Genomic DNA, 23,571 nt, shown 5'->3' with positions numbered 1-23,571 from the left:
TAGTTAACATGATAACAGGGACAGGGCTGGGGGAATAATATAGTTAACATGATAACAGGGACAGGGCTGGGGGAATAATATAGTTAACATGATAACAGGGACAGGGCTGTCGGGGGAATAATATAGTTAACATGATAACAGGGACAGGGCTGTCGGGGGAATAATATAGTTAACATGATAACAGGGACAGGGCTGTCGGGGGAATAATATAGTTAACATGATAACAGGGACAGGGCTGTCGGGGAATAATATAGTTAACATGATAACAGGGACAGGGCTGTCGGGGGAATAATATAGTTAACATGATAACAGGGACAGGGCTGTCGGGGGAATAATATAGTTAACATGATAACAGGGACAGGGCTGTCGGGGAATAATATAGTTAACATGATAACAGGGACAGGGCTGTCGGGGGAATAATATAGTTAACATGATAACAGGGACAGGGCTGTCGGGGGAATAATATAGTTAACATGATAACAGGGACAGGGCTGTCGGGGAATAATATAGCTAACATGATAACAGGGACAGGGCTGGGGGAATAATATAGTTAACATGATAACAGGGACAGGGCTGTCGGGGGAATAATATAGTTAACATGATAACAGGGACAGGGCTGGGGGAATAATATAGTTAACATGATAACAGGGACAGGGCTGTCGGGGGAATAATATAGTTAACATGATAACAGGGACAGGGCTGTCGGGGGAATAATATAGTTAACATGATAACAGGGACAGGGCTGTCGGGAGAATAATATAGTTAACATGATAACAGGGACAGGGCTGTCGGGAGAATAATATAGTTAACATGATAACAGGGACAGGGCTGGGAGAATAATATAGTTAACATGATAACAGGGACAGGGCTGGGGGAATAATATAGTTAACATGATAACAGGGACAGGGCTGTCGGGGGAATAATATAGTTAACATGATAACAGGGACAGGGCTGTCGGGGGAATAATATAGTTAACATGATAACAGGGACAGGGCTGGGGGAATAATATAGTTAACATGATAACAGGGACAGGGCTGGGGAATAATATAGTTAACATGATAACAGGGACAGGGCTGTCGGGAGAATAATATAGTTAACATGATAACAGGGACAGGGCTGGGGGAATAATATAGTTAACATGATAACAGGGACAGGGCTGGGGGAATAATATAGTTAACATGATAACAGGGACAGGGCTGTCGGGAGAATAATATAGTTAACATGATAACAGGGACAGGGCTGTCGGGGGAATAATATAGTTAACATGATAACAGGGACAGGGCTGGGGGAATAATATAGTTAACATGATAACAGGGACAGGGCTGGGGGAATAATATAGTTAACATGATAACAGGGACAGGGCTGGGGGAATAATATAGTTAACATGATAACAGGGACAGGGCTGTCGGGGGAATAATATAGTTAACATGATAACAGGGACAGGGCTGTCGGGGGAATAATATAGTTAACATGATAACAGGGACAGGGCTGGGAGAATAATATAGTTAACATGATAACAAGGACAGGGCTGGGGAATAATATAGTTAACATGATAACAGGGACAGGGCTGTCGGGGGGGGAATAATATAGTTAACATGATAACAGGGACAGGGCTGTCGGGGGAATAATATAGTTAACATGATAACAGGGACAGGGCTGGGGGAATAATATAGTTAACATGATAACAGGGACAGGGCTGGGGGAATAATATAGTTAACATGATAAGAGGGACAGGGCTGGGGGAATAATATAGTTAACATGATAACAGGGACAGGGCTGGGGGAATAATATAGTTAACATGATAACAGGGACAGGGCTGTCGGGAGAATAATATAGTTAACATGATAACAGGGACAGGGCTGGGGGAATAATATAGTTAACATGATAACAGGGACAGGGGAATAATATAGTTAACATGATAACAGGGACAGGGCTGTCGGGAGAATAATATAGTTAACATGATAACAGGGACAGGGCTGTCGGGAGAATAATATAGTTAACATGATAACAGGGACAGGGCTGTCGGGGGAATAATATAGTTAACATGATAACAGGGACAGGGCTGGGGGGAATAATATAGTTAACATGATAACAGGGACAGGGCTGGGGGAATAATATAGTTAACATGATAACAGGGACAGGGCTGGGGGAATAATATAGTTAACATGATAACAGGGACAGGGCTGGGGGAATAATATAGTTAACATGATAACAGGGACAGGGCTGTCGGGGGAATAATATAGTTAACATGATAACAGGGACAGGGCTGTCGGGGGAATAATATAGTTAACATGATAACAGGGACAGGGCTGTCGGGGAATAATATAGTTAACATGATAACAGGGACAGGGCTGGGGGAATAATATAGTTAACATGATAACAGGGACAGGGCTGGGAGAATAATATAGTTAACATGATAACAGGGACAGGGCTGTCGGGGGAATAATATAGTTAACATGATAACAGGGACAGGGCTGGGGGAATAATATAGTTAACATGATAACAGGGACAGGGCTGGGAGAATAATATAGTTAACATGATAACAGGGACAGGGCTGTCGGAGAATAATATAGTTAACATGATAACAGGGACAGGGCTGGGGGAATAATATAGTTAACATGATAACAGGGACAGGGCTGGGAGAATAATATAGTTAACATGATAACAGGGACAGGGCTGGGAGAATAATATAGTTAACATGATAACAGGGACAGGGCTGGGGGGGATAATGTAGTTAACATGATAACAGGGACAGGGCTGGGAGAATAATGTAGTTAACATGATAACAGGGACAGGGCTGTCGGGGGAATAATATAGTTAACATGATAACAGGGACAGGGCTGGGGGAATAATATAGTTAACATGATAACAGGGACAGGGCTGGGGGAATAATATAGTTAACATGATAACAGGGACAGGGCTGGGGGAATAATATAGTTAACATGATAACAGGGACAGGGCTGTCGGGGAATAATATAGTTAACATGATAACAGGGACAGGGCTGTCGGGGGAATAATATAGTTAACATGATAACAGGGACAGGGCTGTCGGGGGAATAATATAGTTAACATGATAACAGGGACAGGGCTGTCGGGGGAATAATATAGTTAACATGATAACAGGGACAGGGCTGTCGGGGGAATAATATAGTTAACATGATAACAGGGACAGGGCTGTCGGGGGAATAATATAGCTAACATGATAACAGGGACAGGGCTGGGGGAATAATATAGTTAACATGATAACAGGGACAGGGCTGTCGGGGGAATAATATAGTTAACATGATAACAGGGACAGGGCTGGGGGAATAATATAGTTAACATGATAACAGGGACAGGGCTGTCGGGGAATAATATAGTTAACATGATAACAGGGACAGGGCTGGGGGAGAATAATATAGTTAACATGATAACAGGGACAGGGCTGGGGGAATAATATAGTTAACATGATAACAGGGACAGGGCTGTCGGGGGAATAATATAGTTAACATGATAACAGGGACAGGGCTGGGGAATAATATAGTTAACATGATAACAGGGACAGGGCTGTCGGGGAATAATATAGTTAACATGATAACAGGGACAGGGCTGTCGGGGAATAATATAGTTAACATGATAACAGGGACAGGGCTGGGGGGGGGAATAATATAGTTAACATGATAACAGGGACAGGGCTGGGGAATAATATAGTTAACATGATAACAGGGACAGGGCTGGGGAATAATATAGTTAACATGATAACAGGGACAGGGCTGTCGGGGGAATAATATAGTTAACATGATAACAGGGACAGGGCTGGGGGAATAATATAGTTAACATGATAACAGGGACAGGGCTGGGAGAATAATATAGTTAACATGATAACAGGGACAGGGCTGTCGGGGGAATAATATAGTTAACATGATAACAGGGCTGTCGGGAGAATAATATAGTTAACATGATAACAGGGACAGGGCTGTCGGAGAATAATATAGTTAACATGATAACAGGGACAGGGCTGGGAGAATAATATAGTTAACATGATAACAGGGACAGGGCTGTCGGGGGAATAATATAGTTAACATGATAACAGGGACAGGGCTGGGGGAATAATATAGTTAACATGATAACAGGGACAGGGCTGGGGGAATAATATAGTTAACATGATAACAGGGACAGGGCTGTCGGGGGAATAATATAGTTAACATGATAACAGGGACAGGGCTGTCGGGGGAATAATATAGTTAACATGATAACAGGGACAGGGCTGTCGGGGGAATAATATAGTTAACATGATAACAGGGACAGGGCTGGGAGAATAATATAGTTAACATGATAACAGGGACAGGGCTGGGGGAATAATATAGTTAACATGATAACAGGGACAGGGCTGTCGGGAGAATAATATAGTTAACATGATAACAGGGACAGGGCTGGGGGAATAATATAGTTAACATGATAACAGGGACAGGGCTGGGGGAATAATATAGTTAACATGATAACAGGGACAGGGCTGTCGGGGGGAATAATATAGTTAACATGATAACAGGGACAGGGCTGTCGGGGGAATAATATAGTTAACATGATAACAGGGACAGGGCTGTCGGGGGAATAATATAGTTAACATGATAACAGGGACAGGGCTGTCGGGGAATAATATAGTTAACATGATAACAGGGACAGGGCTGTCGGGGGAATAATATAGTTAACATGATAACAGGGACAGGGCTGTCGGGGAATAATATAGTTAACATGATAACAGGGACAGGGCTGTCGGGGGGAATAATATAGTTAACATGATAACAGGGACAGGGCTGTCGGGGGAATAATATAGTTAACATGATAACAGGGACAGGGCTGTCGGGGGAATAATATAGCTAACATGATAACAGGGACAGGGCTGGGGGAATAATATAGTTAACATGATAACAGGGACAGGGCTGTCGGGGACAGAATAATATAGTTAACATGATAACAGGACACAGGGCTGGGGGGAATAATATAGTTAACATGATAACAGGGACAGGGCTGTCGGGGGAATAATATAGTTAACATGATAACAGGGACAGGGCTGGGGGAATAATATAGTTAACATGATAACAGGGACAGGGCTGTCGGGGAATAATATAGTTAACATGATAACAGGGACAGGGCTGTCGGGGAATAATATAGTTAACATGATAACAGGGACAGGGCTGTCGGGGAATAATATAGTTAACATGATAACAGGGACAGGGCTGTCGGGAGAATAATATAGTTAACATGATAACAGGGACAGGGCTGGGAGAATAATATAGTTAACATGATAACAGGGACAGGGCTGGGGGAATAATATAGTTAACATGATAACAGGGACAGGGCTGTCGGGGGGCTGGGGGAATAATATAGTTAACATGATAACAGGGACAGGGCTGTCGGGGAATAATATAGTTAACATGATAACAGGGACAGGGCTGGGGGAATAATATAGTTAACATGATAACAGGGACAGGGCTGGGGGAATAATATAGTTAACATGATAACAGGGACAGGGCTGGGGGAATAATATAGTTAACATGATAACAGGGACAGGGCTGTCGGGAGAATAATATAGTTAACATGATAACAGGGACAGGGCTGGGGGAATAATATAGTTAACATGATAACAGGGACAGGGCTGGGGGAATAATATAGTTAACATGATAACAGGGACAGGGCTGTCGGGGGAATAATATAGTTAACATGATAACAGGGACAGGGCTGTCGGGGGAATAATATAGTTAACATGATAACAGGGACAGGGCTGGGGGAATAATATAGTTAACATGATAACAGGGACAGGGCTGGGGGAATAATATAGTTAACATGATAACAGGGACAGGGCTGGGGGAATAATATAGTTAACATGATAACAGGGACAGGGCTGTCGGGGGAATAATATAGTTAACATGATAACAGGGACAGGGCTGGGGGAATAATATAGTTAACATGATAACAGGGACAGGGCTGGGAGAATAATATAGTTAACATGATAACAGGGACAGGGCTGTCGGGGGAATAATATAGTTAACATGATAACAGGGCTGTCGGGAGAATAATATAGTTAACATGATAACAGGGACAGGGCTGTCGGGAGAATAATATAGTTAACATGATAACAGGGACAGGGCTGGGAGAATAATATAGTTAACATGATAACAGGGACAGGGCTGTCGGGGAATAATATAGTTAACATGATAACAGGGACAGGGCTGGGGGAATAATATAGTTAACATGATAACAGGGACAGGGCTGGGGGAATAATATAGTTAACATGATAACAGGGACAGGGCTGGGGAATAATATAGTTAACATGATAACAGGGACAGGGCTGTCGGGGGAATAATATAGTTAACATGATAACAGGGACAGGGCTGTCGGGGAATAATATAGTTAACATGATAACAGGGACAGGGCTGGGAGAATAATATAGTTAACATGATAACAGGGACAGGGCTGGGGGAATAATATAGTTAACATGATAACAGGGACAGGGCTGTCGGGAGAATAATATAGTTAACATGATAACAGGGACAGGGCTGGGGGAATAATATAGTTAACATGATAACAGGGACAGGGCTGGGGGAATAATATAGTTAACATGATAACAGGGACAGGGCTGTCGGGGGAATAATATAGTTAACATGATAACAGGGACAGGGCTGTCGGGGGAATAATATAGTTAACATGATAACAGGGACAGGGCTGTCGGGGGAATAATATAGTTAACATGATAACAGGGACAGGGCTGTCGGGGAATAATATAGTTAACATGATAACAGGGACAGGGCTGTCGGGGGAATAATATAGTTAACATGATAACAGGGACAGGGCTGTCGGGGAATAATATAGTTAACATGATAACAGGGACAGGGCTGTCGGGGGAATAATATAGTTAACATGATAACAGGGACAGGGCTGTCGGGGGAATAATATAGTTAACATGATAACAGGGACAGGGCTGTCGGGGGAATAATATAGTTAACATGATAACAGGGACAGGGCTGTCGGGGGAATAATATAGCTAACATGATAACAGGGACAGGGCTGGGGGAATAATATAGTTAACATGATAACAGGGACAGGGCTGTCGGGGGAATAATATAGTTAACATGATAACAGGGACAGGGCTGGGGGAATAATATAGTTAACATGATAACAGGGACAGGGCTGTCGGGGGAATAATATAGTTAACATGATAACAGGGACAGGGCTGGGGGAATAATATAGTTAACATGATAACAGGGACAGGGCTGTCGGGGAATAATATAGTTAACATGATAACAGGGACAGGGCTGTCGGGACAGGGCTGAATAATATAGTTAACATGATAACAGGGACAGGGCTGTCGGGAGAATAATATAGTTAACATGATAACAGGGACAGGGCTGTCGGGAGAATAATATAGTTAACATGATAACAGGGACAGGGCTGGGAGAATAATATAGTTAACATGATAACAGGGACAGGGCTGGGGGAATAATATAGTTAACATGATAACAGGGACAGGGCTGTCGGGGGAATAATATAGTTAACATGATAACAGGGACAGGGCTGTCGGGGGAATAATATAGTTAACATGATAACAGGGACAGGGCTGGGGGAATAATATAGTTAACATGATAACAGGGACAGGGCTGGGGAATAATATAGTTAACATGATAACAGGGACAGGGCTGGGGAATAATATAGTTAACATGATAACAGGGACAGGGCTGTCGGGAGAATAATATAGTTAACATGATAACAGGGACAGGGCTGGGGGAATAATATAGTTAACATGATAACAGGGACAGGGCTGGGGGAATAATATAGTTAACATGATAACAGGGACAGGGCTGTCGGGAGAATAATATAGTTAACATGATAACAGGGACAGGGCTGTCGGAGAATAATATAGTTAACATGATAACAGGGACAGGGCTGGGGGAATAATATAGTTAACATGATAACAGGGACAGGGCTGGGGGAATAATATAGTTAACATGATAACAGGGACAGGGCTGGGGGAATAATATAGTTAACATGATAACAGGGACAGGGCTGTCGGGGGAATAATATAGTTAACATGATAACAGGGACAGGGCTGTCGGGGGAATAATATAGTTAACATGATAACAGGGACAGGGCTGGGAGAATAATATAGTTAACATGATAACAGGGACAGGGCTGGGGGAATAATATAGTTAACATGATAACAGGGACAGGGCTGTCGGGGGAATAATATAGTTAACATGATAACAGGGACAGGGCTGTCGGGGGAATAATATAGTTAACATGATAACAGGGACAGGGCTGGGGGAATAATATAGTTAACATGATAACAGGGACAGGGCTGGGGGAATAATATAGTTAACATGATAAGAGGGACAGGGCTGGGGGAATAATATAGTTAACATGATAACAGGGACAGGGCTGGGGGAATAATATAGTTAACATGATAACAGGGACAGGGCTGTCGGGAGAATAATATAGTTAACATGATAACAGGGACAGGGCTGGGGGAATAATATAGTTAACATGATAACAGGGACAGGGGAATAATATAGTTAACATGATAACAGGGACAGGGCTGTCGGGAGAATAATATAGTTAACATGATAACAGGGACAGGGCTGTCGGGAGAATAATATAGTTAACATGATAACAGGGACAGGGCTGTCGGGGGAATAATATAGTTAACATGATAACAGGGACAGGGCTGGGGGAATAATATAGTTAACATGATAACAGGGACAGGGCTGGGGGAATAATATAGTTAACATGATAACAGGGACAGGGCTGGGGAATAATATAGTTAACATGATAACAGGGACAGGGCTGGGGAATAATATAGTTAACATGATAACAGGGACAGGGCTGGGGGAATAATATAGTTAACATGATAACAGGGACAGGGCTGTCGGGGAATAATATAGTTAACATGATAACAGGGACAGGGCTGTCGGGGGAATAATATAGTTAACATGATAACAGGGACAGGGCTGGGGGAATAATATAGTTAACATGATAACAGGGACAGGGCTGGGAGAATAATATAGTTAACATGATAACAGGGACAGGGCTGTCGGGGGAATAATATAGTTAACATGATAACAGGGACAGGGCTGGGGGAATAATATAGTTAACATGATAACAGGGACAGGGCTGGGAGAATAATATAGTTAACATGATAACAGGGACAGGGCTGTCGGGAGAATAATATAGTTAACATGATAACAGGGACAGGGCTGGGGGAATAATATAGTTAACATGATAACAGGGACAGGGCTGGGAGAATAATATAGTTAACATGATAACAGGGACAGGGCTGGGAGAATAATATAGTTAACATGATAACAGGGACAGGGCTGGGGGAATAATGTAGTTAACATGATAACAGGGACAGGGCTGGGAGAATAATGTAGTTAACATGATAACAGGGACAGGGCTGTCGGGGGAATAATATAGTTAACATGATAACAGGGACAGGGCTGGGGGAATAATATAGTTAACATGATAACAGGGACAGGGCTGGGGGAATAATATAGTTAACATGATAACAGGGACAGGGCTGTCGGGGGAATAATATAGTTAACATGATAACAGGGACAGGGCTGTCGGGGGAATAATATAGTTAACATGATAACAGGGACAGGGCTGTCGGGGGAATAATATAGTTAACATGATAACAGGGACAGGGCTGTCGGGGGAATAATATAGTTAACATGATAACAGGGACAGGGCTGTCGGGGGGGAATAATATAGTTAACATGATAACAGGGACAGGGCTGTCGGGGAATAATATAGTTAACATGATAACAGGGACAGGGCTGTCGGGGGGAATAATATAGCTAACATGATAACAGGGACAGGGCTGGGGGAATAATATAGTTAACATGATAACAGGGACAGGGCTGTCGGGGGAATAATATAGTTAACATGATAACAGGGACAGGGCTGGGGGAATAATATAGTTAACATGATAACAGGGACAGGGCTGTCGGGAATAATATAGTTAACATGATAACAGGGACAGGGCTGGGGGAATAATATAGTTAACATGATAACAGGGACAGGGCTGTCGGGGGAATAATATAGTTAACATGATAACAGGGACAGGGCTGGGGGAGAATAATATAGTTAACATGATAACAGGGACAGGGCTGGGGGAATAATATAGTTAACATGATAACAGGGACAGGGCTGTCGGGGGAATAATATAGTTAACATGATAACAGGGACAGGGCTGGGGGAATAATATAGTTAACATGATAACAGGGACAGGGCTGTCGGGGAATAATATAGTTAACATGATAACAGGGACAGGGCTGTCGGGGGAATAATATAGTTAACATGATAACAGGGACAGGGCTGGGGGAATAATATAGTTAACATGATAACAGGGACAGGGCTGGGGGAATAATATAGTTAACATGATAACAGGGACAGGGCTGGGGGAATAATATAGTTAACATGATAACAGGGACAGGGCTGTCGGGAATAATATAGTTAACATGATAACAGGGACAGGGCTGTCGGGGGAATAATATAGTTAACATGATAACAGGGACAGGGCTGGGGGGAGAATAATATAGTTAACATGATAACAGGGACAGGGCTGGGGGAATAATATAGTTAACATGATAACAGGGACAGGGCTGTCGGGGGAATAATATAGTTAACATGATAACAGGGACAGGGCTGGGGGAATAATATAGTTAACATGATAACAGGGACAGGGCTGTCGGGGGAATAATATAGTTAACATGATAACAGGGACAGGGCTGTCGGGGGAATAATATAGTTAACATGATAACAGGGACAGGGCTGTCGGGGAATAATATAGTTAACATGATAACAGGGACAGGGCTGTCGGGGGAATAATATAGTTAACATGATAACAGGGACAGGGCTGTCGGGGGAATAATATAGTTAACATGATAACAGGGACAGGGCTGTCGGGGGAATAATATAGTTAACATGATAACAGGGACAGGGCTGGGGGAATAATATAGTTAACATGATAACAGGGACAGGGCTGGGGGAATAATATAGTTAACATGATAACAGGGACAGGGCTGGGGGGAATAATATAGTTAACATGATAACAGGGACAGGGCTGGGGAATAATATAGTTAACATGATAACAGGGACAGGGCTGTCGGGGGGAATAATATAGTTAACATGATAACAGGGACAGGGCTGTCGGGGGAATAATATAGTTAACATGATAACAGGGACAGGGCTGGGGGAATAATATAGTTAACATGATAACAGGGACAGGGCTGTCGGGGGAATAATATAGTTAACATGATAACAGGGACAGGGCTGTCGGGAGAATAATATAGTTAACATGATAACAGGGACAGGGCTGTCGGGGGAATAATATAGTTAACATGATAACAGGGACAGGGCTGGGGGAATAATGTAGTTAACATGATAACAGGGACAGGGCTGGGGGAATAATATAGTTAACATGATAACAGGGACAGGGCTGGGGGAATAATATAGTTAACATGATAACAGGGACAGGGCTGGGAGAATAATATAGTTAACATGATAACAGGGACAGGGCTGTCGGGGGAATAATATAGTTAACATGATGACAGGGCTGTCGGGGGAATAATATAGTTAACATGATAACAGGGACAGGGCTGTCGGGGGAATAATATAGTTAACATGATAACAGGGCTGTCGGGGGAATAATATAGTTAACATGATAACAGGGACAGGGCTGTCGGGGGAATAATATAGTTAACATGATAACAGGGACAGGGCTGTCGGGGGAATAATATAGTTAACATGATAACAGGGACAGGGCTGGGGGAATAATATAGTTAACATGATAACAGGGACAGGGCTGGGAGAATAATATAGTTAACATGATAACAGGGACAGGGCTGTCGGGAGAATAATATAGTTAACATGATAACAGGGACAGGGCTGGGGGAATAATATAGTTAACATGATAACAGGGACAGGGCTGTCGGGGGAATAATATAGTTAACATGATAACAGGGACAGGGCTGGGGGAATAATATAGTTAACATGATAACAGGGACAGGGCTGGGGGAATAATATAGTTAACATGATAACAGGGACAGGGCTGTCGGGAGAATAATATAGTTAACATGATAACAGGGACAGGGATGGGGGAATAATATAGTTAACATGATAACAGGGACAGGGCTGTCGGGGGAATAATATAGTTAACATGATAACGGGGACAGGGCTGGGGGAATAATATAGTTAACATGATAACGGGGACAGGGCTGGGGAATAATATAGTTAACATGATAACAGGGACAGGGCTGGGGGAATAATATAGTTAACATGATAACAGGGACAGGGCTGGGAGAATAATATAGTTAACATGATAACAGGGACAGGGCTGGGGGAATAATATAGTTAACATGATAACAGGGACAGGGCTGGGGGAATAATATAGTTAACATGATAACAGGGACAGGGCTGGGGGAATAATATAGTTAACATGATAACAGCGACAGGGCTGGGGGAATAATATAGTTAACATGATAACAGGGACAGGGCTGGGGAATAATATAGTTAACATGATAACAGGGACAGGGCTGGGGGAATAATATAGTTAACATGATAACAGGGACAGGGCTGGGGGAATAATATAGTTAACATGATAACAGGGACAGGGCAGGGGAATAATATAGTTAACATGATAACAGGGACAGGGCTGGGGGAATAATATAGTTAACATGATAACAGGGACAGGGCTGGGGGAGTAATATAGTTAACATGATAACAGGGACAGGGCTGGGGGAATAATATAGTTAACATGATAACAGGGACAGGGCTGGGGGAATAATATAGTTAACATGATAACAGGGACAGGGCTGTCGGGGGAATAATATAGTTAACATGATAACAGGGACAGGGCTGTCGGGGGAATAATATAGTTAACATGATAACAGGGACAGGGCTGTCGGGGGAATAATATAGTTAACATGATAACAGGGACAGGGCTGGGGGAATAATATAGTTAACATGATAACAGGGACAGGGCTGGGGAATAATATAGTTAACATGATAACAGGGACAGGGCTGTCGGGGGAATAATATAGTTAACATGATAACAGGGACAGGGCTGGGGGAATAATATAGTTAACATGATAACAGGGACAGGGCTGGGGGAATAATATAGTTAACATGATAACAGGGACAGGGCGGGGGAATAATATAGTTAACATGATAACAGGGATAGGGCTGTCGGGGGAATAATATAGTTAACATGATAACGGGGACAGGGCTGGGGGAATAATATAGTTAACATGATAACGGGGACAGGGCTGGGGGAATAATATAGTTAACATGATAACAGGGACAGGGCTGGGGAATAATATAGTTAACATGATAACAGGGACAGGGCTGGGAGAATAATATAGTTAACATGATAACAGGGACAGGGCTGGGGAATAATATAGTTAACATGATAACAGGGACAGGGCTGGGGGAATAATATAGTTAACATGATAACAGGGACAGGGCTGGGGGAATAATATAGTTAACATGATAACAGCGACAGGGCTGGGGGAATAATATAGTTAACATGATAACAGGGACAGGGCTGGGGGAATAATATAGTTAACATGATAACAGGGACAGGGCTGGGGAATAATATAGTTAACATGATAACAGGGACAGGGCTGTCGGGGGAATAATATAGTTAACATGATAACAGGGACAGGGCTGGGGGAATAATATAGTTAACATGATAACAGGGACAGGGCTGTCGGGGAATAATATAGTTAACATGATAACAGGGACAGGGCTGTCGGGGGAATAATATAGTTAACATGATAACAGGGACAGGGCTGTCGGGGGAATAATATAGTTAACATGATAACAGGGACAGGGCTGTCGGGGGAATAATATAGTTAACATGATAACAGGGACAGGGCTGTCGGGGGAATAATATAGTTAACATGATAACAGGGACAGGGCTGGGGGAATAATATAGTTAACATGATAACAGGGACAGGGCTGGGGGAATAATATAGTTAACATGATAACAGGGACAGGGCTGGGGGAATAATATAGTTAACATGATAACAGGGACAGGGCTGTCGGGGGAATAATATAGTTAACATGATAACAGGGACAGGGCTGTCGGGAGAATAATATAGTTAACATGATAACAGGGACAGGGATGGGGGAATAATATAGTTAACATGATAACAGGGACAGGGCTGGGGGAATAATATAGTTAACATGATAACAGGGACAGGGCTGTCGGGAGAATGATATAGTTAACATGATAACAGGGACAGGGCTGGGGGAATAATATAGTTAACATGATAACAGGGACAGGGCTGTCGGGGGAATAATATAGTTAACATGATAACAGGGACAGGGCTGGGGGAATAATATAGTTAACATGATAACAGGGACAGGGCTGTCGGGAGAATAATATAGTTAACATGATAACAGGGACAGGGATGGGGGAATAATATAGTTAACATGATAACAGGGACAGGGCTGGGGGAATAATATAGTTAACATGATAACAGGGACAGGGCTGTCGGGAGAATGATATAGTTAACATGATAACAGGGACAGGGCTGGGGGAATAATATAGTTAACATGATAACAGGGACAGGGCTGTCGGGGGAATAATATAGTTAACATGATAACAGGGACAGGGCTGTCGGGGGAATAATATAGTTAACATGATAACAGGGACAGGGCTGTCGGGGGAATAATATAGTTAACATGATAACAGGGACAGGGCTGTCGGGAGAATAATATAATAATAGCTAATATAATCATAATAGTTCATATAATAATAGCTAATATAATAATAATAACGATGCAGGGAATATAACAATACTGTTAATATAATAATAAGTGGAAACCACGAAATTGGGGAGGAGAAAAGGGAAAATAGTGAATATAACATTATAGTTCATTTAATAATAGTTAATATAACATTATAGTTCATTTAATTAGTTACTATAATATTATAGTTCTTTTAATTATAGTTACTATAATATTATAGTTCATTTAATTATAGTTAATATACTATTATAGCTCATTTAATTAGTTAATATAATATTATAGTTCATTTAATTATAGTTACTATAATATTATAGTTCATTTAATTAGTTACTATAATATTATAGTTCATTTAATTAGTTACTATAATATTATAGTTCTTTTAATTATAGTTAATATACTATTATAGTTCATTTAATTATAGTTACTATAATATTATAGTTCATTTAATTATATTTAATATAATATTATAGTTAATATAAGTTAACAAGTTAATATAATATTATAGCAGTTTAATATTTTTTTAATGTAATAAAAGCTTTAAATATGTATTTCCGTTAGAACACTGTTATTACTTAGAATGTATTTAGTGTTTACACTGTTCCAAATGGTCAGAACAATTATAATACTGTAATCTAACAGCACCTGTTTATAATACTGTAATCTAACAGCACCTGTTTATAATACTGTAATCTAACAGCACCTGTTTATAATACTGTAATCTAACAGCACCTGTTTATAATACTGTAATCTAACAGCACCTGTTTATAATACTGTAATCTAACAGCACCTGTTTATAATACTGTAATCTAACAGCACCTGTTTATAATACTGTAATCTAACAGCACCAGTTTATAATACTGTAATCTAACAGCACCCGTTTATAATACTGTAATCTAACAGCACCTGTTTATAATACTGTAATCTAACAGCACCTGTTTATAATACTGTAATCTAACAGCACCTGTTTGTCACACATCTGGCCTGGAATATGTGGACAACTACAAATACCTGGTTAGATTGTAAACTCTCCTTCCAGACTCACATTAAGCATCTCCAATCTAAAACCGGCTTCCTATTTCGCAACAAAGCATCCTTCACTCATGCTGCCAAACATACCCTCGTAAAACAGACTATCCTATCGATCCTTGACTTCGGTGATGTAATTTACAAAATAGCCTCCAACACTTTATTCAGCAAATTGGATGCAGTCTATCACAGTGCCATCCGTTTTGCCACCAAAGCCCCATATACTACCCACCACTGCGACCTCTATGCTCTCGTTGGTTGGCCCTCGCTTCATATTCGTTGCCAAACCCACTGGCTCCAGGTCATCTATAAGTCTTTGCTAGGTGAAGCCCCACCTTATCTCAGCTTACTTGTCACCATAGCAACACCCACCCGTAGCATCCGCTCCAGCAGGTATATTTGACTGGTCACCATAGCAACACCCACCCGTAGCACGCGCTCCAGCAGGTATATTTGACTGGTCACCATAGCAACACCCACCCATAGCATGCGCTCCAGCAGGTATATTTGACTGGTCACCATAGCAACACCCACCCGTAGCATGCGCTCCAGCAGGTATATTTGACTGGTCACCATAGCAACACCCACCCGTAGCACGCGCTCCAGCAGGTATATTTGACTGGTCACCATAGCAACACTCACCCGTAGCACGCGCTCCAGCAGGTATATTTGACTGGTCACCATAGCAACACCCACCCGTAGCACGCGCTCCAGCAGGTATATTTGACTGGTCACCATAGCAACACCCACCCGTAGCACGCGCTCCAGCAGGTATATTTGACTGGTCACCATAGCAACACCCACCCGTAGCACGCGCTCCAGCAGGTATATTTGACTGGTCACCATAGCAACACCCACCCGTAGCACGCGCTCCAGCAGGTATATTTGACTGGTCACCATAGCAACACCCACCCGTAGCACGCGCTCCAGCAGGTATATTTCACTGGTCACCATAGCAACACCCACCCGTAGCACGCGCTCCAGCAGGTATATTTGACTGGTCACCATAGCAACACCCACCCGTAGCATGCGCTCCAGCAGGTATATTTGACTGGTCACCATAGCAACACCCACCCGTAGCACGCGCTCCAGCAGGTATATTTGACTGGTCACCATAGCAACACCCACCCGTAGCACGTGCTCCAGCAGGTATATTTGACTGGTCACCATAGCAACACCCACCCGTAGCACGCGCTCCAGCAGGTATATTTCACTGGTCACCATAGCAACACCCACCCATAGCACGCGCTCCAGCAGGTATATTTGACTGGTCACCATAGCAACACCCACCCGTAGCACGCGCTCCAGCAGGTATATTTGACTGGTCACCATAGCAACACCCACCCGTAGCACGCGCTCCAGCAGGTATATTTGACTGGTCACCATAGCAACACTCACCCGTAGCACGCGCTCCAGCAGGTATATTTGACTGGTCACCATAGCAACACCCACCCGTAGCACGCGCTCCAGCAGGTATATTTGACTGGTCACCATAGCAACACCCACCCGTAGCACGCGCTCCAGCAGGTATATTTGACTGGTCACCATAGCAACACCCACCCGTAGCACGCGCTCCAGCAGGTATATTTGACTGGTCACCATAGCAACACCCACCCGTAGCACGCGCTCCAGCAGGTATATTTGACTGGTCACCATAGCAACACCCACCCGTAGCACGCGCTCCAGCAGGTATATTTGACTGGTCACCATAGCAACACCCACCCGTAGCACGCACTCCAGCAGGTATATTTGACTGGTCACCATAGCAACACCCACCCGTAGCACGCACTCCAGCAGGTATATTTGACTGGTCACCATAGCAACACCCACCCGTAGCATGCGCTCCAGCAGGTATATTTGACTGGTCACCATAGCAACACCCACCCGTAGCACGCGCTCCAGCAGGTATATTTGACTGGTCACCATAGCAACACCCACCCGTAGCACGCACTCAAGCAGGTATATTTGACTGGTCACCATAGCAACACCCACCCGTAGCACGCACTCCAGCAGGTATATTTGACTGGTCACCATAGCAACACCCACCCGTAGCATGCGCTCCAGCAGGTATATTTGACTGGTCACCATAGCAACACCCACCCGTAGCATGCGCTCCAGCAGGTATATTTGACTGGTCACCATAGCAACACCCACCCGTAGCATGCGCTCCAGCAGGTATATTTGACTGGTCACCATAGCAACACCCACCCGTAGCATGCGCTCCAGCAGGTATATTTGACTGGTCACCATAGCAACACTCACCCGTAGCATGCGCTCCAGCAGGTATATTTGACTGGTCACCATAGCAACACCCACCCGTAGCATGCGTTCCAGCAGGTATATTTGACTGGTCACCATAGCAACACCCACCCGTAGCATGCGCTCCAGCAGGTATATTTGACTGGTCACCATAGCAACACCCACCCGTAGCATGCGCTCCAGCAGGTATATTTGACTGGTCACCATAGCAACACCCACCCGTAGCATGCGCTCCAGCAGGTATATTTGACTGGTCACCATAGCAACACCCACCCGTAGCATGCACTCCAGCAGGTATATTTGACTGGTCACCATAGCAACACCCACCCGTAGCATGCGCTCCAGCAGGTATATTTGACTGGTCACCATAGCAACACCCACCCGTAGCATGCACTCCAGCAGGTATATTTGACTGGTCACCATAGCAACACCCACCCGTAGCATGCGCTCCAGCAGGTATATTTGACTGGTCACCATAGCAACACCCACCCATAGCATGCGCTCCAGCAGGTATATTTGACTGGTCACCATAGCAACACCCACCCGTAGCACGCGCTCCAGCAGGTATATTTGACTGGTCACCATAGCAACACCCACCCGTAGCACGCACTCCAGCAGGTATATTTGACTGGTCACCATAGCAACACCCACCCATAGCATGCACTCCAGCAGGTATATTTGACTGGTCACCATAGCAACACCCACCCGTAGCACGCACTCCAGCAGGTATATTTGACTGGTCATCATAGCAACACCCACCCATAGCATGCACTCCAGCAGGTATATTTGACTGGTCACCATAGCAACACCCACCCGTAGCATGCACTCCAGCAGGTATATTTGACTGGTCACCATAGCAACACCCACCCGTAGCACGCGCTCCAGCAGGTATATTTGACTGGTCACCATAGCAACACCCACCCGTAGCACGCGCTCCAGCAGGTATATTTGACTGGTCACCATAGCAACACCCACCCGTAGCACGCGCTCCAGCAGGTATATTTGACTGGTCACCATAGCAACACCCACCCGTAGCATGCGCTCCAGCAGGTATATTTGACTGGTCACCATAGCAACACCCACCCGTAGCACGCGCTCCAGCAGGTATATTTGTCTGGTCACCATAGCAACACCCACCCGTAGCATGCGCTCCAGTCTCAAACCTGAACAAAGAACAAGATTTGTTTTGTGTTTGTACCTCCAGATACCAGGCGAAGACACTGGTCCTTTGTCATGTTGGGTTTGTAGTTGGAGTCCATGTAACCATAGATATAGGTGGATCCTGACCCTCCAACTGATACAGGCTGTCTGACCAGCATACCTCCTACTGGGACAGTGTACACCTGGGGGGGGGAGTGTCGCGAGAATTATGTTCTCAATGTTCATAAACCAATTCAATTAAACTACTCAGTCTGTTCATCAGGATTCGTAAGATACTGATTGAAATGAAACAGACGGAGGCCCAGCTAAAATAGTCAATAAGGTTTATTCACGGGAACGTTCTGGTCTGTTGAACAAAACAATTAATTTTATTGTGACTTCTCATGTACACACATTCACACTAACATACGCACACACATTCACACTAACATACGCACAAATATACACACACATTCACACAAATACACACACATTCACACAAACACACACATTCACACTAACATACACACACACACATTCACATAAACATATTCACATAAACATACACACGAACACATTCACACACACATTCACACACACACATTCACATAAATATACACACACACATTCACACACACACATTCACACTAACATACACGCACACACATTCACACTAACATACGCACTCACGCACACACACACATACACACATACGCACACACATTCACACAAACATACATTCACACCATGTCCTACTACCCAGCCGACAAAGATTAGGGGATTCCGTGAGACTTACTCCCCATCCTCCCTCTTCAAATAAATTCCATCAACAGGGAGAGAAGCGGAAAAGTGTGTGTGTGTGTGTGTGTGTGTGTGTGTGTGTGTGTGTGTGTGTGTGTGTGTGTGTGTGTGTGTGTGTGTGTGTGTGTGTGTGTGTGTGTGTGTGTGTGTGTGTGTGTGTGTGTGTGTGTGTGTGTGTGTGTGTGTGTGTGTCTGACTGATACAGGCTGTCTGACCAGCATACCTATATCTCCTACTGGACAAGAGGAAAGAGAGAGAGAAGGAGAGAGTAAGTACTGAGTAGTGTCTGATAGTGGAGAGAGTAAGTACTGAGTAGTGTCTGATAGTGGAGAGAGTAAGTACTGAGTAGGGTCTGATAGTGGAGAGAGTAAGTACTGAGTAGGGTCTGATAGTGGAGAGAGTAAGTATTGAGTAGTGTCTGATAGTGGAGAGAGTAAGTACTGAGTAGTGTCTGATAGTGGAGAGAGAAGGACAGAGTAAGTATTGAGTAGTGTCTGATAGTGGAGAGAGAAGGACAGAGTAAGTACTGAGTAGTGTCTGATAGTGGAGAGAGTAAGTACTGAGTAGTGTCTGATAGTGGAGAGAGTAGGACAGAGTAAGTACTGAGTAGTGTCTGATAGTGGAGAGAGTAGGACAGAGTAAGTACTGAGTAGTGTCTGATAGTGGAGAGAGTAGGACAGAGTAAGTACTGAGTAGTGTCTGATAGTGGAGAGAGTAAGTATTGAGTAGTGTCTGATAGTGGAGAGAGTAGGACAGAGTAAGTACTGAGTAGTGTCTGATAGTGGAGAGAGTAGGACAGAGTAAGTACTGAGTAGTGTCTGATAGTGGAGAGAGTAGGACAGAGTAAGTACTGAGTAGTGTCTGATAGTGGAGAGAGTAGGACAGAGTAAGTACTGAGTAGTGTCTGATAGTGGAGAGAGTAGGACAGAGTATGTACTGAGTAGTGTCTGATAGTGGAGAGAGTAGGACAGAGTAAGTACTGAGTAGTATCTGATAGTGGAGAGAGTAGGACAGAGTAAGTACTGAGTAGTGTCTGATAGTGGAGAGAGGACAGAGTAAGTACTGAGTAGTGTCTGATAGTGGAGAGAGAAGGAGAGAGTAAGTATTGAGTAGTGTCTGATAGTGGAGAGAGTAAGTACTGAGTAGGGTCTGATAGTGGAGAGAGAAGGACAGAGTAAGTACTGAGTAGTGTCTGATAGTGGAGAGAGAAGGACAGAGTAAGTATTGAGTAGTGTCTGATAGTGGAGAGAGAAGGAGAGAGTAAGCATTGAGTAGTGTCTGATAGTGGAGAGAGTAAGTAATGAGTAGTGTCTGATAGTGGAGAGAGTAAGTACTGAGTAGTGTCTGATAGTGGAGAGAGAAGGACAGAGTAAGTATTGAGTAGTGTCTGATAGTGGAGAGAGAAGGAGATAGTAAGTAATGAGTAGTGTCTGATAGTGGAGAGAGTAAGTACTGAGTAGTGTCTGATAGTGGAGAGAGAAGGACAGAGTAAGTAATGAGTAGTGTCTGATAGTGGACAGAGTAAGTACTGAGTAGGGTCTGATAGTGGAGAGAGTAAGTACTGAGTAGTGTCTGATAGTGGAGAGAGTAGGACAGAGTAAGTACTGAGTAGTGTCTGATAGTGGAGAGAGTAGGACAGAGTAAGTATTGAGTAGTGTCTGATAGTGGAGAGAGTAAGTACTGAGTAGTGTCTGATAGTGGAGAGAGGACAGAGTAAGTACTGAGTAGTGTCTGATAGTGGAGAGAGAAGGAGAGAGTAAGTATTGAGTAGTGTCTGATAGTGGAGAGAGTAAGTACTGAGTAGGGTCTGATAGTGGAGAGAGAAGGACAGAGTAAGTACTGAGTAGTGTCTGATAGTGGAGAGAGAAGGACAGAGTAAGTATTGAGTAGTGTCTGATAGTGGAGAGAGAAGGAGAGAGTAAGCATTGAGTAGTGTCTGATAGTGGAGAGAGTAAGTATTGAGTAGTGTCTGATAGTGGAGAGAGTAAGTACTGAGTAGGGTCTGATAGTGGAGAGAGTAAGTACTGAGTAGTGTCTGATAGGAGAAAGAAGGAGAGAGTAAGTATTGAGTAGTGTCTGATAGTGGAGAGAGTAAGTACTGAGTAGTGTCTGATAGTGGAGAGAGTAGGACAGAGTAAGTACTGAGTAGTATCTGATAGTGGAGAGAGTAGGACAGAGTAAGTACTGAGTAGTGTCTGATAGTGGAGAGAGGACAGAGTAAGTACTGAGTAGTGTCTGATAGTGGAGAGAGAAGGAGAGAGTAAGTATTGAGTAGTGTCTGATAGTGGAGAGAGTAAGTACTGAGTAGGGTCTGATAGTGGAGAGAGAAGGACAGAGTAAGTACTGAGTAGTGTCTGATAGTGGAGAGAGAAGGACAGAGTAAGTATTGAGTAGTGTCTGATAGTGGAGAGAGAAGGAGAGAGTAAGCATTGAGTAGTGTCTGATAGTGGAGAGAGTAAGTAATGAGTAGTGTCTGATAGTGGAGAGAGTAAGTACTGAGTAGTGTCTGATAGTGGAGAGAGAAGGACAGAGTAAGTATTGAGTAGTGTCTGATAGTGGAGAGAGAAGGAGAGAGTAAGTAATGAGTAGTGTCTGATAGTGGAGAGAGTAAGTACTGAGTAGGGTCTGATAGTGGAGAGAGTAAGTACTGAGTAGTGTCTGATAGTGGAGAGAGTAGGACAGAGTAAGTACTGAGTAGTGTCTGATAGTGGAGAGAGTAGGACAGAGTAAGTATTGAGTAGTGTCTGATAGTGGAGAGAGTAAGTACTGAGTAGTGTCTGATAGTGGAGAGAGGACAGAGTAAGTACTGAGTAGTGTCTGATAGTGGAGAGAGAAGGAGAGAGTAAGTATTGAGTAGTGTCTGATAGTGGAGAGAGTAAGTACTGAGTAGGGTCTGATAGTGGAGAGAGAAGGACAGAGTAAGTACTGAGTAGTGTCTGATAGTGGAGAGAGAAGGACAGAGTAAGTATTGAGTAGTGTCTGATAGTGGAGAGAGAAGGAGAGAGTAAGCATTGAGTAGTGTCTGATAGTGGAGAGAGTAAGTATTGAGTAGTGTCTGATAGTGGAGAGAGTAAGTACTGAGTAGGGTCTGATAGTGGAGAGAGTAAGTACTGAGTAGTGTCTGATAGGAGAAAGAAGGAGAGAGTAAGTATTGAGTAGTGTCTGATAGTGGAGAGAGTAAGTACTGAGTAGTGTCTGATAGTGGAGAGAGTAGGACAGAGTAAGTACTGAGTAGTGTCTGATAGTGGAGAGAGTAGGACAGAGTAAGTACTGAGTAGTGTCTGATAGTGGAGAGAGGACAGAGTAAGTACTGAGTAGTGTCTGATAGTGGAGAGAGAAGGAGAGAGTAAGTATTGAGTAGTGTCTGATAGTGGAGAGAGTAAGTACTGAGTAGGGTCTGATAGTGGAGAGAGAAGGACAGAGTAAGTACTGAGTAGTGTCTGATAGTGGAGAGAGAAGGACAGTGTAAGTATTGAGTAGTGTCTGATAGTGGAGAGAGAAGGAGAGAGTAAGCATTGAGTAGTGTCTGATAGTGGAGAGAGTAAGTAATGAGTA

At 43.5% G+C, this 23,571-nt stretch overlaps 1 protein-coding gene across 1 annotated transcript in view; it reads right to left on the bottom strand.

The window, feature by feature from the left end:
* The window catches only part of LOC124017483 (proteasome subunit beta type-6-like), a gene marked incomplete at its 5' end in the record, with an annotated part of 58,028 nt that overhangs the window by 30,849 nt on the left and 3,608 nt on the right, over positions 1-23,571 (bottom strand). Inside the window, 1 exon segment of the mRNA XM_046332695.1 lies at positions 19,274-19,418. Coding sequence (XP_046188651.1) covers positions 19,274-19,418 — 145 coding nt within the window.

This window comes from Oncorhynchus gorbuscha, unplaced genomic scaffold (genome assembly GCF_021184085.1).
Source record: "Oncorhynchus gorbuscha isolate QuinsamMale2020 ecotype Even-year unplaced genomic scaffold, OgorEven_v1.0 Un_scaffold_2373, whole genome shotgun sequence".
NCBI classification, from domain to species: domain Eukaryota; kingdom Metazoa; phylum Chordata; class Actinopteri; order Salmoniformes; family Salmonidae; genus Oncorhynchus; species Oncorhynchus gorbuscha.
This window is presented reverse-complemented; position numbering and strand designations above follow the sequence as displayed.